General features: G+C 49.2%; 1 protein-coding gene and 1 non-coding gene across 3 annotated transcripts; both read right to left on the bottom strand.

The window, feature by feature from the left end:
* Window positions 1–3,433: 3,433 nt before the first annotated feature.
* Window positions 3,434–10,011, bottom strand: LOC149915051 (uncharacterized). 2 transcript variants are annotated; one of them, XM_090124447.1, is made up of 6 exons: window positions 9,587–10,011; window positions 9,302–9,502; window positions 8,217–8,318; window positions 6,648–6,721; window positions 4,090–4,175; window positions 3,434–3,844 (listed from the first exon to the last, which is right to left on the bottom strand). In XM_090124447.1, the coding sequence occupies exons 3-6, from the start codon at window positions 8,308–8,310 to the stop codon at window positions 3,571–3,573; spliced, it is 528 nt and encodes a 175-aa protein (XP_089980573.1). In that variant the 5' UTR covers window positions 8,311–8,318; window positions 9,302–9,502; window positions 9,587–10,011; the 3' UTR covers window positions 3,434–3,570. The 2 variants fall into 2 exon arrangements, with proteins under 2 accessions (XP_089980573.1, XP_089980572.1); XM_090124446.1 differs by lacking the exon at window positions 9,302–9,502 and having other exon boundaries at window positions 9,587–10,009.
* A 385-nt stretch (window positions 10,012–10,396) lies between these two features.
* Window positions 10,397–10,468, bottom strand: TRNAW-CCA (transfer RNA tryptophan (anticodon CCA)). Its single transcript has one exon. It is a non-coding gene; the product is annotated as a tRNA-Trp (tRNA).
* Window positions 10,469–12,630: the final 2,162 nt, after the last annotated feature.

The following is a 12,630-nucleotide window of genomic DNA, read 5'->3' as shown; positions in this document are numbered from 1 at the left end:
AAACTGCACAGCTTTGTGTCCCTTTGGATGGGGATGGCCCAGGGAAACTCCAGAGTTGTGCTGCAAAATGGGAAAGGTAACTTTTGCAAAATGCTTGGGAAATGATGAAGGTGATGTCAGTGTTAAAGGAACAGCAGCAGCGCTGGGTACCTGGAGCAGCTCCTGCAAGCCATCAGCTGTTTCCATGGGAACAGCAGGAAGGTTGCTGGAATTCCTGTTGGTTACACAAATAAACCAAAAAAAACCAATATTTGACTTTAACCTTCATCTGTGGGTTGAGCCAACTCCACTCAATGAACACTCATGGACACCAGTCCATGTATGTGTTTGAGTAAGTAGTGATGAACGTGAGGAGATGGAAGACAGAAAGCACTCCTACAAACCCAACAAATGTTCCTGTTGAAGAAATCAGCATTGTGTGGATGAAGGCAATAAATCCATGCAATGGGACCAATGCACACCTGGGTGTCAGCATTACCCTGGGGCTGTTGGACACTGCAGGACTGGAGGCAGCAGTCAGTTTGCTCCTGTCATTTCTTGCAGAGATCTGGCATCCTGACAGTTAATTAACTAGTTAATTCATTAGTTCTCTCTCCCGCAGGGCCCTGAGCTGGTTGCAGCACAGAGTCACTGTAATGCAGGCAGACAGGAGCTGGGAGATTCAGGATCTCTCTCCATCACAACGCTTCACCCAAGGGGAGAAGTCCACCAGCTGCGTGTGAACCTCTGACAAACACAAGGAGACACCATCTCAGAAACCAGGCACTCAGAACAGACAGCTGCTGCGAAAAGAGCCCGCAGTGAGGCTGGAGCCCAGCTGCATTTAGCAGGATTGTGAGATGAAGTGATGCTTTGCTGCATCCCTGTGCATTCAGAGCGTGCCTTGCAATAGGAGATCCCACCTGCTGGCCCCAGCAGCCCAACGTGGTGATATGCAGAGGTTTTGTAGCCCATGGGCAGAGCCTGAGCAAGCACAGGGACTTTGGACTGTGGGTTTTGCTCTCTAGGCTTCAAAGGAAGCAGGGGTTTAATCATTGACAGAGCACTCAGCAGGGCTGCAAGGAGCAGGTCTGAAAGGGGGGCAGGGGGGGGAAAGCATTGGGATCATTCTGGTTTGTTTCAGCAGAAATACAACATTTTGGTAAATTAATTCCTACGGACAAAAGGGTTCATTTAAATTGTAGAGAATATTCCTCACCTTTGTATGAAGTGCATTAAATGCAAAGTATTTGGTGCTTTAATAAGAAGACCGGTTTCAAAAGGAAGTACTGTCAGAAGTTAAGATGCTTTGGTTCAAAGGTTGCCACATGGAAATACTTCCACCAGAGCATCTCCTTCCTTCTGTCTTGCTGATCCCCTAAGCTAAATTTATGGGCAAACACATGAATCTCTTCTCACTGTGCTTTTATTGTTCTCATTGTATCTAGAAGTTCTATTCCAGGCTCCACCACTCAGTGCTTTTGTGATGCTCTGCTCGTGTCCATCTGCAGCCATTTGCACCCAACCCAGCAAGCACTTCCATGGCTGCTCCAGCTTCTCCAGCAGGGTTTGCACAGAGCACAGCCCAGCAAAGCCAGGAGGGGCAATGGATGCATTCTGAGCTGCTCAGATAACCATAGCAGCAGAGCAAAGCCATCCCCAGGCAGAACAAAGCCAACAGTGAAAGAAGAGCTTCTTACCTATCAGACCACCTCTCATCCTCTGCATCTTCCTCTCTTCCAGCCCAGCTCCTGCCCATCCTGGGGGTGTCTCTGAGAACACAGAGCTCTTCTACAGCAAACCTGATTACAATTGACCTCCGTGCTGCAGCACTTCAGCTGTTCCCCATTTAGCACCAATTCTGCTGTCATTACTCTGCCCCAGCTGTTTCCTCCAGGCACAGATCCTTGCTGACAGCTTTCCGGAGGAGAAAGTTGCAGTGCATTAAGCTGGAGACGTGGAGGAGAGCTTGTGATGTGTCCCCAGGATGGGTCAGCAGCAGAGCTGGGGCAGTGGGTGGCAGTGGGATGGGGCAGCAATCCCATAGGATTCACAGGAATGGGGCAAAAGCAGGCATTACAAGGCCTCAAACCCTACCAAATACATTTAAAAGAAAAACCTTATGGGGAAAAATTAATTTAGAGGTGCTTAAAGCAACCCAGGGTGATCATGAGCAGAATGCAGTCCTCCTTTAGGACACAGCATGCAAGAACAGAGAGGCATGCAACCATATTTCCTTACCTTGCACCTGATCCACTGCTGTTAGCCAAGAAAACAAGCTGTTATCACATGCTATGATAACTCAGCTAGTTGGGGAGTAGCTATATGTGTAACAGATACCCCCAACCATCACCTTCAGTGTCTGGGAACCCAGGAAACTGGGAGCAGGGATGTGATGTGAGACGGGATGGGGCACAGCTCACCACCTTTGCACCACTCCATGTTTGTTTTGGTGATCTGCTCAATAAAATGAACAAGCACAATACATGCTAGGCTCGCTCCCCAGGGAAGGAGGATGAGTTCCCACTCAGTTCTGGCAGGATCCCACGCTGCCTCACTCCTTTCCAAGGAGCTGGAGGAGACTTGGCCCAAACAGAACTCCTCTGGGGGTGGAAGAAGCTCTGTGTCTCCCCAGTTTGAATTAAGGAATGTACTGTTAATTGAAATCCAACCCTAATGAGACTTGCAGCTGGGCACAGACCTCATTTCAGGACTGGTCACAGTGTCAGGGCTGCTACCACTGCCTGAGGCTGTGGCTGTCACTTCCAACAAACCCAGCAAGCAACAGATTGAGAGGTTATTTTCCAAGCACAGCTTAAGCTGCAGCACCTCACATGGCCAGGATCTTGCTCTCATTCTTCCTCTTCCACGCTGCACTTTATTATTTTTAAGAGAAGGAATCAGGAACAATTGTATACCAAAGCAAAGACCCAATATAACAGCATTGGGCACTGCCACCATTCCCCCTTTTCAGTAATATTTCCAGACTTGAAGAGACAAAGCTATTTTCCCAGAGTGATTAACCCCTCCCTTGAACCTTCATGGCTTGTATTACCCTAGAGCCATTGCCTGTCCTGCCAGCTTGGTGTTCCCCCAGATGTGATACAACCAAAGCATTGAGGAGCTTTACCTTCTCAAAGATAACAGTCAACAGTAGGTGGACAACCCCTCAAGGGTGTCTTTTGCCATCACCTCTGGAAGCTGGCCTTCTTTTAAATGGTTTAGTGGAGAGGTGGTGGTGGTAGGTGGACCGGATGACCTTGGAGGTCTTCTCCAACCTTGGTGATTGTATGATTCTAAAATGGGGTGACCCCCACCTGGAGCAGCCCAGTTAACACCAAGCCACAGCTCCCAGCTCCGAGCCAACCAGGCTTCAGAGGAGGAACAGCAGAGCAGGTCAGCTGCCAGCAGATAGGAACCACTGCATGGAGCAAACACACAAATCACTGACCTCTAATGCTCCTCCCAGCCCTTTAATTGACCAGAAGAGTTCACTGCACGTCACAGGGAGAAAAAAAAAAAAAAAGCATTCTTCAGTTCTGCACTCAATGCTGACATGGGTGCTGCCTCTCTTTCTTCCCAAGCTGAAGCTCAGCAGCAGACTGTTACCATCATAGCCAGAGCGAGGTGCATGAAGACCATGAATGCAACAAGGATGAGCATCACAAGCACAACGATATCAGACAATTCACATCGCTCCGTCACTTCCCGTGCTACTTCTGCTCTGTTCTCCTTTTCCTGAGCTGCCACTTCTGCAGCCTCTGCCTTTATTGGTAGCAATGGCTCCTCTTCCACTTCCACTAGTCTCATTTTCTTCTGCACCGGTGACCATTTGCTCTTTATCTTTGGCCTTTTCCTGCTGGTCCTGAAGGACAGACAAACAGACAGACACGGTTTCAAGAACCTGAGCTCTCATCACTGACCCTACAGAACCAAGCTGTTACCTTTTGGATGCACCACTAAGACTATAACAGAAACCATTAGGGGAGGAAAGGCACCTCCAAGCTGTTATTCTATGGGTAACCAGGAGTGAGCTTCTCCAAAGAGTAAAAACAAAGCAAAGCAGAGGTTGACTGACAGCAAGAGGAAAAAAGGTTAAGTGCACATTACCTGATTCCTTTGGGAGACAGAGAAACAGCAAAGCATGTTTCATCTTGGTCATCTTCATTTTGTTCATCACTAGATGTTCCACTCGACTAATGGGAAAGAAGGTTACATTCAGATTTAGTGGACTCAATGCATTGGGCTTTGTTTCTAGCAAGCAAGGCCACCATACAAGCTGCAGATTGTCACAAAGGTGGCCACCTGAATTTCAAGGGTGGGAATGCTCCATCTTTTGAGGTCCTGGGGTTATCAGAACAACGTTAACAAATAAGTAACTGTGTTATTGACCACAGGAGTCTAACAGCAACAGTGCCCAGACCTAAGAAACACCACGGAACCTCCTGGAGAGTGAATGGAAGGACTTAAATCCACCGAAGAGATGAGGTTAAAAGCAAAGCTGGTTGCCTGCAATCTGACACAGAAGCTCTGGAAAGTTAACTGGCATTCAGTAAGCCACTGTACTCCTGTCCTGCTGCAAGAAGAAACACTGCTTGCATTGCACAAGGCAGTGAGTAATGCACAGGAACAGTGCTTTGCCTCCAGACACAGCATCTAATCACAGCACTCAAACTCATCTGCAGGCAAGGAGAACAGTGCTGTAGTCACCATTCCTCTGACACCAGCATTCCAAAGCCTCTCTGTAGCTGCCATCCCCTCATCCTGGCTGCCACTGAGACACAAACCCTGTGCCAAAGGCTAAATCTGTGCAGGATGAAGCCATTATCTTCAACGTGATGCAACAGGGTCCATTTGCAGGGCAGAAGCCTAAACAGATACCGTTCCTAATCAATTGCTTACATTTAACATTGCACATGCAAGCACTTGTGCACAAAGATCTCCTCACTCCAGAGGATCCGTGGCTGAATTCTACACACAAAGAGCAATTTATTCTGCAAAAATACATCAAAAAAATTCTCCCAGAGGGTTCTCTTCAAAGGGAGTGGCATCTTCTTTGAGATAGCATCTTCTTGGGCTGCACACAATGCTGGGAAGGAAGCGAGATGCCTTGAGGGGAACGTCTGGTTCCCCTGCCAGCATTCCTGTGTGCAAGTTCACTCACTCAGAGCTGACTCAAGGTCTTAAGTCTGCACTGTGAGCCTCACAGGAGATGAGCTCTGATAAGATGCAATACTTAAAGACCAAGGGAAGCACTTCTGGAATGCTGTAACAGTAAATGAAATGAGATCTGATGACTCGACGTCATTGGGATCAGCCCGAGGGTGGAAGCGTTTTGTGGCAGAGGGAACACAGCAAGCAGCTGCTGTAAGGTGACAGTGCCACAATGTCCCAACACAGCCCTGGGACCACCATGGGGACTGCCACCAGCTGACCCACACTGCCTTTGCACCAACATATCAGCAGCTGGATGGATGAGATGATTTTGGAGTTCTCCTCCAACCTCTGCAGTTCTATGAATGCATCCTCCAGCAGTCTTTGCTCTAGCTGTTAATATTTCAGCACAGACTCATTAATGCAGGCTCTAGGTCTGTAATTATGGTTTCTCGTGGCGAGTTCCCACAAAGTCCTGAGTGCCACACAACACAGACCACGCTCCTGTTAATCACACCGATTTAATGAGGAACTTCTTACAGCTTTTCCACCTGCGACGAGTCTACGCATACAGTTACAATGCAAAGTTGATTTACGTGTACGTAATTAAGAGCCTGAATTAATCTGCATTCCATAAGTGGGGAGTAAAGCAATCATCAAAATAGCTTCTACTTTATCACTAATTAGCTGTCTGATATATACTCTCCTCTTAACCCAATGAACCGATGGCTCTGAGAGCATCCCAGCAGAGCACAAGCTGAATGTTCTGTAGCCAGAAACGGACGTGGCTCCCTTCAGTAACCACTACCAAAATGTCAGAATCAAAAGGCAGCAAATAGATGGAAATCCAGGTTAAGTTCCCTTCTACGAAGCCCACAACCCACCCCATGGACAGAAGCTCCACAGGGCTTTCAGCCATTCCAGGTGTGAAGCAGCAAGACAGACTGAGGACGTGCTAATGACTTCCACCATGGTATTACAGGTGGGTGTATTTTCCAACAGCAGGGCCAACCCTGAGCCAACCATTGCAGCCCAACAGCCCCTCAGGCACTCAGAGCAGATCTCCATCCAGGACACATGGAGAAAAGCACCTCCCTCTGTCACAGAGGGGTTCTGGACATCGTGCACTAGACAGCCAAGAGTCCACTTGGTATAAGATGCAAGCAGCAGCCACTAATTAGCACTGATTGTCATTACTGTGGTATCTCTTGTAATAAAAGTATTATTTAACAGAGAGAACGCAATGAATGCATCAGTGGCTACTTCCAGTTTTGAACACAATACTAAATCTAAGTGATGTCAGTCCTGCAGAAGAGAGCTTGGCTTATTCTCACACCCAGCCTGGTGAGCAGACAGCACAAAACCAGGCTCAGGCTACAGAAGGATGCTATAATTAACTGATTGGAGGTAATTGCTGCAGTTGCCATGAGCTAATACAAAGAACATCAGCTGATATCAACTTGCAATTTAGCTGCACACACACAAAACACTTTGTGCATTGGGAGAATCCTTACCTCACTGCTGGCAGCAATGCATCCTGCTGTCACTTTGAAGTCCTTTGTTTCAAACGTTACTTCAGTATTTTTGTCTGAGCGAGGAGAAAGAATGAAGGGCTTCAAATGCAAGCAAATGAGCCTGAACTATCTGTAGTAAGGTTGCATAACGTGATGCTTTTGATAGTCACAGTTCAGGGGAACTTTACAAACAGCACCATTTAATTATCCCTGCAGTACCCTTTGATTGTAGATGGGGTTTGCATGCACCAGAATTCAAGCAGGCACCCACGTCATGCAGACCCAGAAACCAGAAGTGGCTAAGAGCCATTGGGATCACCCAAGCAAAGCAGCAAACACCACCCAGCCCACCCTGAGCTCAGCACAGCACAACCAGAATGCAATCATCACCCCCTTATTTTCAAATTTACAAAGAGGCTGCGTTTGAGGCTCTGCTTTTGTTATGACAGCTGCTGAGCCATCCGAGCAGCTCAGTGCACAGCTGTTGGATTCATGGTGGGGTCATTTTGTTGGCTTTTTTTTTTTGGCAAAACATGTCTAAACCACTCAGGATTTGGGAACTTTTCTTTAAAGTGCAACAGAAATGGCCCCGCCGTGCTAATTGCTCCAACAAAGCTGGATATTCATTACAGTCTGCAGCATACATGGGAAGTTTGCTTTCGTCTTTGAAGAGAACTTCAAAGGGAGCTGCAATAAAGGAGAGGTGGGGACAGAGCAGGGTTTAATCCTAAGGAACTTCTAAAAAGGCTTTTAGAGATTAAAACATGGAATGTTCCACCTCAGTATAGAGAGAATGACGTTGTCTCATGTTACCCCAAACACCTTCATTTTGGATAGGAGTTCCCAGGCAGGTCAGAAATGCATGAATTCCAGCAGGCAGCCTGCTGGCCATCACCAGAACTGCTGTAAGAACAACACCCAGAGCACAGCTTGGTCTGAATGAGACACGTGCAACAGAGCAGCATGCAGATCTGGGACAGCACTGCAAAGAGAGGCTGCTCCCAGGGAGGTATATCTCATATAATGCATAGGGAGCTGCTTTGCCAGCCAGCACAGAGCAAATGCAGGAGTGCAAAGACACCTTTGTTCTTTTCAGGGTTTGAAAATTAGTGTGAATATCACTTCTTGTCCAATCAACCCTCTTCATAAGGACGTGGGTTTGTTTTCTTCCCCTTCACAGAAGCGCACATCTTACTGCCACTCAACCACATCCCCTCCCAAACTGGGAAATAAATAATAATAATATAATCCCAGCTGCTCTTCTGTATCTTTGGATCCTCAGGAACACCTTGCAGTTGGTTCCTGGATGAGTTTATGTCCCTCAGAATGCAGTATGGTGCTGGAATTCTGCTGCCTTCCACTTCTGCCTGCCAGATAGAAGCAGCAGCACACCTCATTCCTCCCCATCCTGAGCTTATTGCCACCAAATGCCCCTGGAGAAGCTCAGCCTCTCCCCCCTCACCCCCAAACCATCACCCTTTAGGTCTCATTCTGTATGACCTCAACCACAGTGCATGCAATGCACACACAGCACTGGTCCCATTGTGGCTGCACATCACCACCACTCACTTTGCACATTGAGTTCCTCTGGGTTGTGCTCAGCTTCAGTGTCCTTCTGTTGTCTTATCAGTGCATTGGATTTGGTCTTGGACATCTCTCCCATCTGCAGAGCTTTTGGGGAAAATAAGCAGAGAGCAGATGGTTGCCACTGCTTGAAAGACATCTGCCAGCAGTTCCCCTTTCACATCACATCACATCCAGTGCAGAAGTGCTCAGGACAACTTTGGGATCCCTGCCACTGCTGGGATGGTTTCTAACAGCCTCAGATCCCACCCAAAGATTTCAACACTTCCTTATATAGCATCCTCACGAAGGTTTAGTAGCACGTTATCAATTAAACCGGTTAAACTCATTACCTACGAGTAATTAGCAATTACAGAGAAACTGAATAAAGCAACACACACAGTTTTCCAGAGGACCTTCGTGTTCCTGCCCCACCATTTTACCACTGGACCAGTGGCACAGCTCACCCAGCCTCTTCCCCACCCATGGAGGAGCACAGAGCATCCCTTGCAGCTCAGTCTGCTTGAAGACCTTGGGGACAGGCTGCCCTCCCCCACCATTCCCATTATTCTATATCCATTTGCTCATTCAGAATGTTTCTGCAGCAGGATTTCATTTGCTCTCTATACAGCTCCCTGTGGCAGCCCTCATTTAGTTGATGCCTTCAGTGCTGAGGCTGTTGCATTCAGATATGTCAGTCTAAAAGCAGCACATAGAGACAGATTAAATACAGCCAAGCAATTCTACCAGAACTAAGTTAGATGCCTCTGTTTATTTGACATAGCATGAAGGGGAAAAGCACGTACAACCCACAAATCAAAGATCAGCTTTGTTGGAGCTCTATGAATAAAATAGGATATTTCCAGCCATCCTCCTGCAGCACATTTCCATATATATTGCACAGAGGAAACGAATCACTTCTGGCACTGAAATATTGTGCACGACTGCATGCAACAGCTGCACCTTCGTGCATCGGTCACCTGTGATCATATTCTTATTACAAGATGCACCATCCCAATGGGGGTGGAAATAAATCCTAGCAAGCACAGACTGCTTGGCTTAAGGAACAGGGATCTTGCCTGAAGACACACCTCATTTGCTCCCCCTTACAAGGCTCTGGATCTTCCTTTTATGCCTTTCCAGTCTGAGCAATGCTCTCTGCTCACTGTACAGCAATCAGGATGTGATAAATCACAACAACCTCCATGGCATTCACTATTTCCATGTAGGCAGGCACCCAAGGACCCCAAAATCCCAGCCAGAGGCACACATGGACACCTCCAGCAAAAACGCTGCGATGAAAGGGAAAGAGGGGAAGTCAAGAAGATGAGTTGCACCCAAATTGGGGTGGCAGCACCCAAGAAGACATCCCTTACCTGTTCACATGGCCAGCAGGAAGCTGCTGTTCATGGAGTGCACCCTTCTCTACTGTGACATCGCTGCTCCCCACGGCAACCAACGGAGAAGTGGATGGGAAAGAAACCTTTCCAAGGGGAAACGCTTCAACAGAAGTTGAAACCATCCGAAGCATCACTGGAGGTCAACACTGAGAGGTTGCATTGGAGGAGTGATGTGAGTGAACGCATGGGGGGAGCTCATGCAGAGGGAATGTTGGGGTTGAGACCCCTGGGCTGAAGGTTTCGGGAGGAAGCCACAGCAGTGATGGATACTTGCTCACTTTAATGCATAGATAGGCAGAGAAGAGGGCATAGAAAGTCATCCTGAAGGGCAGATGTTCCCTCTGCTCAGTGCAGCCAGCTCACAGCAGGGCAAGGGAAGCAATGCAGCTCAATAGCAGCACTCTGACTCTACAACAGACCACAAAAATAAAAAAATAAAAAAATCCTACTGCATTGACTATGCATTAAAACATAAAGAAAAGCCTTTTGGTGGCACTTTCTGCGAGACACATTCCACTCTCATCCTATCCCCAAAGCAGGATCCACCCTGCAGCCACCCCACAGAGCTTCAGGGAGCACATTGCTGTGGATAACACCTCCAAAAAGCAATCGTTTCCCCACCCTGCCCCTTTGTCTTAATTAAAATCACAACAGCAAAGGGAAAACGGACCACTCCGAAGTTTTATCCATACCACGACTCAGACTTTGTTCACTCTGTGAGACCCGAGCAAAGAAATCACTCTCCTGGAGTGGAAAAAAAAAAGTGAACCCCCAGTGGGAACACGGTGACCCCGACGTGATTCGAACACGCAGCCTTCTGATCTGGAGTCAGACGCGCTACCGTTGCGCCACGAGGTCCCGGAAAACCGACTCTCCGCCTGCCCCCAAGAGCCTACGCTCCACCCCGCGCATGCGCACAACTTTACATTTTCAATCATCCTTCCGCGGCTCTCCCGCTACCGCAAAGCCCGCAAAACCCCCAAAGGCCTCCGATGCCACCCCTCGGAGGCTCCTCTCTTCTCGGAGGCTCCTCTCCTCCCGGACAATGCCCCCAGCATCGCTAACTCCCGTTACACCCCAAGCCACGCGAGGCCGCTGACCGCCTTTCAAGCCGCCCGCCCGCCTGGCCACGCCCCCTCGGGCTGTACCACCGCCGGGGGAGGAGCCGCCCCGCTCCACCGGGCAGAGCCCACGTGACCTGTCTCTTCCCCTGGATCCCCCCCGTCCCTCGCCTTGGTCTGTCCCAACGCCGGCGTCGTAGATTTAAAGGGGCCGCGCCCCGGAAAAAAGAGCCCCATTCTAAGCGCGAGGCTGCACGCTCCTGCTTCTCTCCCAACGAACCCACTGCCCCTCAAACCCCCGGATCTGAGCCACACGTGCACACACCCAAAATGAAGCCCATCGTTCAGAAAGGAATGATAAAACCATTTTATTGCAACAGTCGCCAAGGCTGCCTTTGGTTGTGCTCGCGCAGCCGGGCTGGGAAAGTGCTGGCTCCAAGTGCAGGGATCGGGGATGTACAAATGACACAAACACGTGCAGGTCCAGGAGCAAAACTTAACAGTAACCGGGATGGGGTGGGATGGGATGGGATGGGACGGGGAGGGGATGGGATGGGGATGGGGAGGGGAGGGGAGGGGAAAGGGAAAGGGATGGGATAGGAATAGGGGAGGGGAAAGGGAAAGGGATGGGGATGGGGATGGGAAAGGGATGGTGATGGGGACGGGGAGGGGATGGGATGGGGATGGGGATGGGGATGGGGATGGGGATGGGGATGGGGATGGGGAGGGGAGGGGAGGGGAGGGGAAAGGGATGAGGATGGGGATGGGGATGGGAAAGGGAAGGGGATGGGGAGGGGAGGGGAAAGGGATGGGGATGGGAAAGGGAAAGGGAAGGGGATGGAGAGGAGAGGAGAGGAGAGGAGAGGAGAGGAGAGGAGAGGAGAGGAGAGGAGAGGAGAGGAGAGGAGAGGAGAGGAGAGGAGAGGAGAGGAGAGGAGAGGATGGGAAAGGGATGGGGATGGGGATGGGGATGGGATGAGAATGGGGAGGGGAGGAGTGGAAGGGAAGGGGATGGGGAGGGGAGAGGGAAGGGGATGGGGAGGGGAGAGGGAAGGGAAAGGGGGTTGGAAAGGGAAGGGGATGGAGAGGGGAGGGGAGGAGAGAAGGAGAGGGGAGGGGAAGGGAGGAATGGAGGCGAGGGGAGGGGAGGTGAGGGAATGGAATGGAATGGAATGGAATGGAATGGAATGGAATGGAATGGAATGGAATGGAATAGATCCGATCAACAGACCAGTCCTTCAGTGCAAACCACAGTCATGATATGCATCTAGAATTCACAGTACAGTGCTGTCGGTCAGACCCGTCAGAGCAGAAGCCATTGGGATTTGTGTATTTCCATCTCCTGGTGTGCTCTGTATGGGAACAGTCCCCATCTCTGCTTGTAGGGGCTTTGCCCGTTGCATCCCATGCACTGCCCCATCACTGCCAGGTGGTCGGGTTCCAAAACTCTGTTCATTTGCATGAAGAAGGGCTTGGGGAAGGACAAGGTTTGTCATATAGCAAAAAACCCTGATCTCCAAAGGTCGATAAAATCCACGCTCCAGAAATTTGCATAAATAATTTGTCCAGATAGGAAATACAATAAGAACAAACCTGCTCTGTGCGTTGATATGTGCATTTGTTTGCAAATGCCACGTTTATCTTCTCATGGGGGATGCACAGCTTTGCATTTGCCATGCATGGGGCTGACCTGGTCTTCTGTCTCTCCAAAGTAGAGAAAAGTCATTTGCTGGCATCATGAAAACAGACTAAAAATAGCTGGTTTCTATGGCTACTGAGGCTGGGAGACTCCTGAGGAACAAGTCAGGGTAGGTCCCTTCGTGATGAAATCCAGGCAGTGGGATACAAAGGAAGGACAATAAAAAGAGGTTGAATGCTTTGATCCTCCATTGACACCGCAGAGCTCTCCATGTGAGTGCAGTAACTGCAGCGATCAGTGCAGGTTTATTAGGGGGAAAT

This window comes from Phasianus colchicus, chromosome 25 (assembly GCF_987193195.1).
Source record: "Phasianus colchicus chromosome 25, bPhaCol1.hap1.1, whole genome shotgun sequence".
NCBI classification, from domain to species: Eukaryota; Metazoa; Chordata; class Aves; order Galliformes; family Phasianidae; genus Phasianus; species Phasianus colchicus.
This window is presented reverse-complemented; position numbering and strand designations above follow the sequence as displayed.